The sequence below is a fragment of the Paralichthys olivaceus genome, chromosome 4 (genome assembly GCF_024713975.1).
Source record: "Paralichthys olivaceus isolate ysfri-2021 chromosome 4, ASM2471397v2, whole genome shotgun sequence".
NCBI lineage: Eukaryota > Metazoa > Chordata > Actinopteri > Pleuronectiformes > Paralichthyidae > Paralichthys > Paralichthys olivaceus.
This window is the reverse complement of record NC_091096.1, coordinates 27,333,631-27,345,202: the sequence shown is the minus strand read 5'-3', so window position 1 is coordinate 27,345,202 and position 11,572 is coordinate 27,333,631. Positions and strand designations below refer to the sequence as shown.

General features: G+C 37.3%; 1 protein-coding gene across 1 annotated transcript; it reads left to right on the top strand.

Annotated features, from left to right (window-relative positions):
• Positions 1–3,860: 3,860 nt before the first annotated feature.
• Positions 3,861–11,385, top strand: fxn (frataxin). Its single transcript, XM_020103994.2, has 6 exons — positions 3,861–4,042; positions 5,889–5,978; positions 6,133–6,224; positions 6,311–6,431; positions 9,055–9,152; positions 11,074–11,385. The coding sequence occupies exons 1-6, from the start codon at positions 3,884–3,886 to the stop codon at positions 11,210–11,212; spliced, it is 699 nt and encodes a 232-aa protein (XP_019959553.1). The 5' UTR covers positions 3,861–3,883; the 3' UTR covers positions 11,213–11,385.
• The last annotated feature ends 187 nt before the right edge of the window (positions 11,386–11,572 follow it).

Here is an 11,572-nt window from a genome sequence, read left to right as displayed (position 1 = left end):
GAATGATCATCAGCCTCCCTATACCCATATGCAGTAAGGACGTTTGAATAAACTCTATGGAAACTTTCATGCTTCAGAAGTCTTCTTTTCAGTGCAGGGACATGCTGTTTAGGAACAGAAAAGTTGTTTGGCATGTTTACATGGAGTGTCTTGAAAGGTAACTTGATCTTGTGTTGACCAATCTTTAAACTGTACTTAATTTTCCACTATTTCAATGAATTTCCTTTCTTCTATTAACATCTCCTCTATGTCATTAGAAATGTTTTCACTGAAGTCATGATTGTATTGCCTTATCGACAGCTCTTCCAATTAAATTTGATTAACAGTAACAGTAGGGTAGCCACTCTCACACTGCTCAACACTGTTTCCATGTAAAGGTGTATTAATCACCCAGCTCAGTAGAGTTCTTACTGCATATGGTCCCTCTCCTTGTTGATCACTTCCCATGGTTCCATTAACTTTGAGGCGTTTGTGCCAATCAGCGAATCAACATCAGCATTAAAACTTTGAATATGTACATCTTTCAGGTAGGACCACTTAAATAACTCTTCTTTGGTAATGATATAGTTTGTCAACACTGGCATTTCCTTCTTAGTGAACATAATACGAAGCTCAAAATCTGCTCGTCAGCTAATTCAGATCTTTCCAAGCCTTTGATATTTAGATACTTGGAATTAGTACTGTGGCCCATGTATGTAGATTTTTCTTTGAAGTTCAGAATCAGAATCAGAATTCTTTTATTTGCCAGGTATGTTTGCACATACAGGAAATTGCCTTGGTGTCATTGGTGCACTACTTATGTACATAAAACAACAATATAAAAAACAACAATATATAAGAAATTGAATAAAATAAAATAGAATAAAATAAAATAAAATAAAATAAAGTATATACATATATACAGTAACAGAGTACAGTCTTTCCATTTGACTTTCAGAATAGAAAGCAATCAATAAACGCATAGATTGAGACTATACAGACTGTAGAGATCTCCAGGTACTTGATGATTGCCTTGCAAATGAGTTGCATGCTGACCACCAGAATTTAAATCTGATTAACGTGGTTTTATTCGACCAGATGTTTGCCATTGGTGCTTGTCTGCTTAGCTGCATTTTTATTATAATATTTGTCCGCTTCTATTGTTTTCTTCACTGTTGGCTGAGCATTGGCAGACATTGAATATTTTTGCTGAGATGATTCTTTTTGCTGTGGGTTGTATTGCATGAGAATAGGATTCCATTCCATCCGAATGTGCATTTGAATCACTGCCATGATATGAAGCATTTAAAACTAATTATATTACTGTAGATACTGCTATTTCAGTTTCAATTTCAAGTTGCCTCTTTTTTCTTAGTTGCTCCACTTGCTTCTCCAAAACATGTTTTTTCTGTAGTGCTGCAGCACGAGTACAGCCTTTTCTGCCTCTGCTTGAAGCTGTGCAGATGCTACTTTTTCGACCTGAACCTTTATGGAAAGTATTAGACTCAACATTTGAAATGCTGTCCTGAGGCTACACATTACCCTATCATTATGAATATTGACAATTTCAGCATGAAGGCAACTTTCATTGCAAGACAATCATTTGTTTGTATCTGCAATAAAGTAATTGACACTGAGCATTTTCACCTTATACCACACATGCTTTTCTATCTCCTCTGTAGGAAACAACCCCATCAAAGTTGAATGTTTTTCTTTTGCTTCACCACAGAGAACATTACATTTTTCAAATGTACCTTTCACCTTTTTTAAGTAGCTTTTTATCACCCATCAAATCAACAATTATGTCTTTGAGATTGTGTGCTCTATAAATTTTCACCTTTCTTTCTCTCTTTCTGCAGGTTGATAACATTTTCCATAAGTGTTTTTTTTGTCAGTTTACCAGTCCGCTTTTTTACAGAGTAGTTCATATCACTGAATCAACCTTAGTCTCTGTCTCAGTTAAGTATTCAGAATCAGGAATGTGATTTTCATCCATTGTGAATAATGCGATTTCAGCTTTATATGTGCGTATATGTGCTCAGTTCCTTTATATAGTCACCACAAATGCATTGGTTTTTACATGCAAAGTTATGTGTGGACACATTTACAACAATGGCCATTCTCTTGTAGGAGGTAGCGCAACACATACCTTGGTGTTGGCCAGCATACAGGTGTTCTGATGTCCTGTTCGCCTCAAAAGTTGCCACGCATGTTCCGCAGCTCTTACAGCTCCATTGTGCAACAGGTGAGGCATAGAAGCCTACAGCAGCTGGTCCCAGAACACAGTCAAACGACAGCAGAAATCCAACACTTTCCTCAATGTAGCCGTTTTTGACTAAAGTGACCCAATGAATCAAATACATAGTTGCTGATTATTTGTTAAGATGCATGTAAAAAATTATGGAGTGTCCAGTTTCCAAAACAAAGGTGATGTACTAATTACAATCTACAGGGTTTCCAAAATAAACAGAGCACAACCATTTTCTCTGTCATAAGTATATTTCCCAAAAACATAGACAAAAGAAATCATAACATTCATTTCACAGCCATTACCACTGTTTGCTTCTCACCAGCAACACCTGTGTCAAGTGACCCCCTGATTATATTAGCCTCGTTGACAGCAGTACAGCAGTACTACTCCCTGGGTGGGATTGGTGGGAGGTTTAACAAAACAAAACAAAACAATAACAAAAACGGCTTACACACACAATGGTTTCTGGTAGAAGACAAAATAATTCCTAATATGTTTTACATAAGGAGCCATTACATTAGAAACAAAGTATACTGATTGAAACAATCCATTTTTAGTCCAAGAATTCCCTATAATCCATAAACTGTGTTTCCTTGACTCAAAAACATGATTATGGGTCTTTACCATTATTCCTTACTAGTTAGTTGCTTCAGAAAGAAGACAAATCTTTGTCACTGATCTTTCAATTATGCTGGTTTTGGTTTGAAGATGAACAGAACTTACAAGTCGAACAATGTCTTCTTCTTACAAGACAGAGGATATAAGGGTAAATACTTTCATAGTATTCAAAAGAAAGTAGGTGAAATGAGAACAACTGTTATGCCCCTGAAAATAGGTGAGAAATAATACTACAGAGGGTCTCAGGTGATGTAGGATGAAGGGCGATATTCAGGTTTCTAATAAAACACAGGACTCTATAATAGAATTTAGGTAAATACGGGGGACAGTGGCCAGGCCAGTGGGATTGTCATTGCATCTGACAGCATGTCAGCTATTGTCTTAAATCATTAAAATCATAATGCAGACAAGATATTGCCTTTGAAATGTTTCATGTGCTCCTCAAACTACATTAGAGAGGGTTGGATATCTCCTTCCTGTGGGTTCCAGCTCACTCAGGAGTGGAAGGCAATGAGAAGGCAGACATATGAGCAAAACAGTCATTCAAACGAACAACAATCAAAATACAGGTACCACTAAGCAAAGTGGTTAAACCAATTAAGTATTTCAGTATGGAAGCCCTAAAGGGTCATACATACATACATTTTATTCCACCCGTTTTCCCGTGATAACGAGAAAAATATCTCGTTATCACGAGAAAACGGAAGGATTATCTCGTTATCACGAGAAAACGATCTTTGTTATATCGATATATCCTCCTGCTCCTCTGACATTGCTACACTAAATGATGTTTCCTGCAATTATTTAATATGTTTTGTTTTCTCGAGATCTCGAATTAATTATCTCGTTATCACGGGAAAACGGGTGGAATAAAATGTATGTATGTATGACCCTTTAGGGCTTCCGTATATATTTCAGAAAAACACGACTTAAGGAAATAATTAAATTTTGTTTTGTTTGCTGCCAATCTACTGCTCCACACTCCAGTCCAGAAGTTGGCGGTAATGCGCCTATAAGCTGGTTTGCCAACAGCCAATGAACACCAGAAGAAGAAGAAGACTACTAAGAAGAAGAAGCAGCAGCACCATGTTTTTGTTCACTAAAGTTGCTTGTATTTCTTCACGTATGTGTCAACGTGCGAAAACACAGTTCAACGCAGTGACAACGCAGAGAATCGGGAGCTTCTGTAACCAGGTAGCGACGTCTCCCGACCTCCGACTACCCTGTGTGTCATCGCGAGCTAGTGAGAGCAGTATTGAGTGTGAAGTCGGAAAGACCAGAGCGACTGTCTTACAGCTTTATATTGAAGAAATAGATAACTAATTTAAGAAAATTGTTGGTCATTATGTGGTGATCAGTATAGATTGTGTGGCTGCGGCTACAAACAACCTGAACACCAAGAAGCATATAAAAATATGCGATATATATGTGGCCCAGGACGCATTTTGAGTTTCCTTAAATTGGTCTAATCTTTTTACACTTTGTAACTGCATGAGATTCTTTCATACTCATCTGACTTGTCTACCTCTCTCTTGCTCGATCGTGCCGACACACACACACTGGACATAAATGTGTACTCAGACTGGGTAAAAACGACATAACGTAGTCTTCATGAACATAAATTATGTACGTGTTGGTTGATATAGAGCGGGGAGGTGAGATCTGATCACGAGACACATTTTTGATCTCTAAATTAATTAAAAAAGAAACATGGAGCAAACTACAGTATTATGCTGTAGAGAGCAGCTCAAGTCGTACTTTTCTGAACACAACTTAAGCCTAATGCAGTTAGTAACCCGCACTGATTTTGTTTTAAAGGTCCAGTGTGTAAGATTTAGTTGAAAGGGTGTTTTTTGGAAGAAATTTAATATAAAATAATCCTAGTGATGTTTTACTGGTGTGTTTCATCTTAATTGTATGAATTGGTATTTTCCTTACTATAGAATTGGCCCTTTATATTTAAATATTTTTACAAGGAGGGGGGTCCTCTCTGTGGAGGCCACCATGTTTTTTTTACAGTCGTCCAAACAGGACAAACTAAAACCTTTTGAGTTTTCACGACAACTGAAGTTCACCACAATCTCTCATATACGGTATTCCATAACAACATAGTGGAAATCAGTAGTAGTTGAACCATTTGTGGATGAAGGGTTTTGAACTGATTGTTGTACGTCCTATTTATAGGAAACCTACTGACATAAATCATACAAGTCATATTAGTCAGCTTTCCCTTGAATGCCAGTGAGAACAGTGCGTCGCTGCCATCACGGCTTGCTGTCCCTAGCTATACTGGAGGTGCTCATGAAGTGCTACTAGCGCTAGCTGAAGATGACACTTCAGGCTCAGAGACTGCAGGACATTAAATTCTGTACAGTCTTTCAGATCGACGCCTTGCTGCCTCAAATGTTTGGTGAGCTTCCCAGATGCATTACACTTTGCCTTGTTGTCATGTCTTTTTGAAAATGAAGCAACACTTTTGATGTTTATCAACCTCTAATCTTAGCCATGCATGCTAGGTTGCGTCTAAACCAATGGAAAGGCTGTTGTGTGGTGCATGACGTAGTCACGTAGGCAGGTCCTGGCAGATACATGCGGCGTCCTTTCAGTTTAGGAACTGATAAGCAGATCCGAAATTCTACCTGATAACTGGTACTTGGCATTTTGGATTCGGTTCTAATTTAGAACAGAGTTTTTGTTCCCAACCCTAGGCACAGGTGTTTGTTAACCACTTTGGAGAATTAAAAAAAAATATTTTAACTACACACACACGTGGTCCTGCAGATTAAAGAGAAGCTTTTTTTGATGCAGATTGTGATGCCATGCAGTGTTTTAACTTCATTGTTGCAGAAAAAGCAAGGTCACGTTTATCCAGGAACATGATATGAGTTCAGACGATTATTGTGGAGATCAGCTCTGCATGTCAAATATTTGTGTTTAAGTAAATGGGATTTATTATTTTGTTTTAGTGTGCATTTCCTGGTAACGGTATTGACTACAACATTTTGGTATCGTGACAACCCTTTGTCCTTTCATTTTCTAGGTGAGGAGCCTTTTATACCTCCCGAAAATCAGTCTGCTCACCAAACACGTGCTGCCAGGCCGCGCTCCTTTATGCCCCCCTCTGAATAAAGTAAGTCCTGCTTCCATACTAAGTTTAACGAGGTTTAAGTTTTTAGTTTTCACTTGCTTAACTTCTTTTATACTTGTTTTTTGTCAGAAGCCAGTGAGTCTTATTTGTACTTGTACACTTTGTTGAGTGTTTGACCTCAGATTTTTTATGTCAGTGGGTTGAGAGCAGTGTTGATGGCCATAGTTGGAAGAAAAACGTCCATCTGACACTACCAAGACTGGAGAAATTGGCCCCTGGTCAGATTAGGTAATACCAAGTTCCATTCTTCTCTAAGCATCATTGCTGGTATTGAGTTGTTAATAAACATGTTACTTTGTGTTGCTGTCTTAAAGTGAGCTGTCCGAAGCAGCATATGAGAAACTAGCAGAGGAGACTTTGGGTGCTCTGGCTGATTACTTTGAAGACCTGACGGAAGAAGCTTTCACTGGAGCTGATTACGATGTTGTCTTCACTGTAAGTCTGTCTCTGTTTTTTCACTGTCATTGTGGAACAGCTAGCTGTAACATTTATAATGTTATATAACTGAAGCAGGTGTTGTCAATCTGCAAAATAGTTAAAGACTTTTAGAGAATAAAGACTTTCAGATAAATTTCACACATTTCACACATAATTAACATAATTAAAAATTGTGGACTAAGGTCACAAACCCAAGAGACATGTTTGAAGGCTCAGTCTGATATTTCTGCCTACCAAATTTCACAATTCTAGGTGAAATGCACTGTGATCGCTACTTCGTTTTCAAATTTGTAAGGGGTGCTAGAAATTAGGGCTGCACCTATTGATTATCTTTTATAGATTATTCTAACGATTATCCATTTTATTCATAAAAATTTTTTAAAAACCTGTGACATTTATATTTGTTTAATCATCATCTCCTAAAAACAAACAAATCTGACAAGATACTAAAATGCGCTGCAAGGCATTATTCCATATCTAAAAATAGCCCATTGTGAACTGCTAATCTACCTTTTACAGTCACATATCCCGCCAAAAGTACAATTTAATAGTATTTCAACAATGTGTATTTTTCATTTTCACACTGAACTGGAGGGTACTCTAATGATAAAATAGTAATGAAAACAATTCTCCTTGCAAGTAAAATAAGGTTTGCATTTAAAAACATTAAAGATTTTTTGTAAAAGGAATCTAAAATAAAGTGCTTAATTTTAGAAACAATAAATAAAAAGATGTAGTTTGAGTTTCCCCTTTTCTTCTTTTTCTTATTATAAAACTACATTACACATATAAACAATCTAAAAAAATATCAACAACTGAATAGTTTTAACTTTTGTCTTTGTTCCAACTTTCAGTAATGTAAACCCTACCGTGTGCTGCCAGGATTTACCACCGTAAAGATTGAAAAAGTGCAGGTTAAAATAGAAACACACAATCTAATCACAGGTCTGAGTCCGTATTGATGGCTTCTGGAACTAGAAGACCGCAGTCCGCCTATTGGTGATGTATGCTAAATAATAGCATCCACTCGCAATTCAACGTATTTACATAATCAATGAGGTCAACGCATCACCCCAGCCCTAGTAGAACATCATGCCATACCTTGGTTAAAACACTAATTGTAGGCCTTCAGCTGGCTGTGGCAAGGATCCCAATTTGGGAAATTATTTGATCACAGCAGCAGGTCAAAGAGAAAGAGAAAGAAACAACAAAAGAGACAAGGTGCAAAATTGCAGTATTTGTTTGAAACATGACTAAGTAATAAATATGACACGTGATATGAATGTGGCACATACAACCTATTCTCACAGCCTAGCACCTTGCAGCTGCCATTTGCCAGAGAACACCATAATTGGCAGGTCGACTACTGGTGCCCCGTTCTCTTCACAGATGACAGCAAGTTCACACTGAGCATGTGATAGCCGTACAGAGTCTGGAGACGCCCTGGTGAATGTTATGCTGCCTGTAACATCATCTAGCATTACTTATTTGGCGTTGGGTCAGTGATGGTCTGGGGAGGCATATTCTTTGAGGGTCACAGAGACCTCCATATCATGGCCAACTGTACCCTGAGTGCTGTTAGGTACCGGGATGAAATCCTCAGAGTAATTATCAGACCTTATGCTGGTGCAGTAGGCCCCGGGTTCCTCCTGGTGAAGGACAATGCCCGGCCATTGACTGGCCCTCACTTTCCCTGACCTTGAGCACCTATTGGACATTTTGTAGCAGTGCATCCAACGCTGCAAAGTACCACCACAGACACTCTGGGAGATCACTAATGCTCTAATCGAGGTCTGGGAAGAGATCCCCAGGACACCATCTGTCGACTCATCTGGAGCATGCCCAGATGAGTCGGCAGAGGACATATAAACTACTGAGTCATATTATGAATTGCCGTGATGAAATTCACGCAAGTTGGATGAGCCTCTGATTTCAATTTTTACTTTGAGTTTAGTTTTGGTTTTGCCCTCAATAGGTTGATGATTTTGGCTTCCATTGACCATTGTTACGTCATATTGTTCTTAACAAAATATACAATGTACATCAGTAAAGATTTCCAACTTGAATAATTCGATCATCAAGATCTGATGTGTGATTTAAGTGTTCTCTTAATTTTGTTTGAGCAGTGTATTAACGTGGCTGTGTCCAGGTGCAACTATAAGGTTGTGTTGCCTAAATGTTGCTGCTGTGAATTGTGGGGCATCATTTTCTCCATAAAGGATTGTCCAATGTTTTCCTATGCTTAAGGAGATAAGCTCCTTTTCCTTACCCTTTAGAGATTTAGGTTTATTCGATCGGAGCCTTGGACTCAAAGAATAAGAGATTTTGGTCCCTGGAGGTCAAACGTCGCGGTCACAGTGACCTCATGTTCTTGTGAATGTGATATCAGGACTGCCCATAGGAAATTTTATTACATTATGCAATATTTACTTTGACTCATGGATCCCTTAATGGAATTTGGTGGTCAATGGTCACCGTGACCTCAAAAACATGTTGAATGTAATGTCTCAGGAACATCTCAAGGGAATTTGGCAGAGATTTTGCATGTTGATATTTAGTTTTGTATCTTTATGTTTGTGATTGATTAAATGTGTGTGTTCTGTCTTTGATTCATGTACAGAGTGGTGTTTTGACGGTGAAGTTAGGTGGGAACCATGGGACCTACGTCATCAACAAACAAACACCAAACAGACAGATCTGGCTTTCGTCTCCCACCAGGTAAGATATACATATCACACTATCACAAAGCTGTTCTCAGTCACCTGCCTCGGTGAGAGAGCTGTTGCATTAAGTATTTACTTGATTCTAACAATGATTTTAGCTTTAACCACAATGTAAATGTCACCTGCAGCAAACCAAAATGAAATATTAAACACTGATCTGATCTATAATACTTCCCATTATTACAGTTTTTCTAAATTGCAAAGTCACATTTTATGAAATTCGATCCAGTTAATCTTCATCATCACCTTCATAACAGCAGAGGATTTCTTTTACACATTTTTTAACACTTTTACATCTCATACATAGACCCAAAGCTCTATTGATTTAACTGTGCTGAAAAAAATTAAAACATCTAAGTTACATATTGTATAATGCATGATTCCTTTAATATGAATCTCTTATGCATCTCTAATGAAACTTCTTTTTCAGTTATCAGTCTTCCACCCATAAAAATCGTCACCTCTGTGTTAAAGCACGAATCAAATGAATGAAACTCGATTAGAAATATCAATTATTTACCGTCCTTCAACAGAACATCCATAACAGTGTAAAAAGTGCAAATGCAGCAAGGTTACGTCTCTAATAAAATCAACTCAGGAATAAAAAAAAATATATACAGTTCATGCTGTTACATGTCTGTGCCTTTTTTGGCACAAACTATAAAAAAAACACTGGCCCAAATGACAATAAGTCATTTGGGCTTATTGTCATTCACTTACTTGCATGCATACAGTTCAGGGGGAAACATCTCAGTTTTCAACAAAATCTAACAATTCATGTGTCATAAATTGCTGTAAATATTAAGATAAAGACATGAAGGATAAACTCAAATTATTTTGTTAAAATAATCAATCATCAATCACCATCAATCCCACAGAAAATAACATTGATTGGAATGATATTGATCTGATATTGAAGTGTCTGGTGGCAAGATAGCAAGACGCACAGTTAAAAGAGTTCGGTCCTTGAAATTGTCAAACACAGTGAATTTTCTCTCATATGTATATGTTTCAAGGGGAATGTGGTCGAGGGAGATCAGCAGATTCTGCCAATCTCTACATAGCCTCTCCTGTAAAGCAGAAATGAATGATGTAATTAACTGATTAGTCATGGTGACCTTATTTGAATCTGCAAAACAAATGTATGAAATTACACAGGTTGGTAGAGAGATACAACTGCAGTGCAGTATTTCTAGTTTGTACTTGTGACCTGATCTGTAAAATCTATTTAAGTACACACTCACGAGTATTTAGCATATTAATGTTTCAAAACCGAGTCTGTTAATTTCAATGAAATAACCACAATTATTTAACTGGATGTTGTAGAGATTAGATGATGGCAGAGTAGAAATCAGCCATCGATGATTAAATACACAAATGTTTTATTTCCCCTGTTGATACTATGAAACATTTCATCCTAATCAGAGGATTGTAACTGTCTGTGCTCACTTTTCATCTGCCAGTTCTGAGGTGGACTGAGCTGTAATTCAAAGCCCTGCATTTCTTTTTTTTCTTTTATCCACTGCTGCTGTATGTTGTAGCTGGTCGGTGCATGTCTGTCTCTGAGACTATCAAAGCTAGTATAATCAGAATCAGAAATACTTTATTATTCCCTGGAGGGAAATTCAAACAATGTATATATGAGCTCTTTAAACATAAGTTGCTTTTAGTGCATTTGCTGTGCACTATGTACATCTTAAAAGCATAAAAGCAAAGTTAGAATAGAGAAGACATAACAGGATACATAATTAAGTAATTTAGAAGTCATAAATCACCAGAAAAGTCCAGAAAAAAGAGAACTACCTATGCTCATTGAAATACATTTATGAGATGGTTAGCTACAGAATTTTTTTTTTTTTTTTTCTCTTTTTCTTGAAAAATCTTGGTTAATTTCTTTCATTCTCTTGTGTTTGCAGTGGACCAAAGCGCTACGACTGGACAGGGGAACACTGGGTGTACATTCGTGATGGTATAAGGCTCCATCAACTACTTTCCAAAGAGTTTTCCATCATCTTTAGTAAAAATATGGACCTCTCTGACCTGCTTTATTCCTGAGAATATAGATGTATATAATGACGTGTCAGTCTTTGTCAGCTGCTCTGGTGTTTTCCTATATGTTTTATGTTCTCTAATAATGTTATAAATATGTCATACTAATGACACATTTTCAATATGTGGAACTCACCTATATTTAGTGTGATCATAAATTTCTTTGTCTCAGTATCCCACAATGTCAACATCTCACTTGTCTTGGACTACACTTTATCAATCAAATTAATTTATATAGTACAGTATCACAACAAACAGTTGTCTCAGGGTGCTGCACAAAAGTCCAAGATCTTAAGAAAGACAAAATCCAACTTGTTCCACACCGAGCAAGCATGAGCAACAGTGGGGAGGAAAAACTCCCAGGTG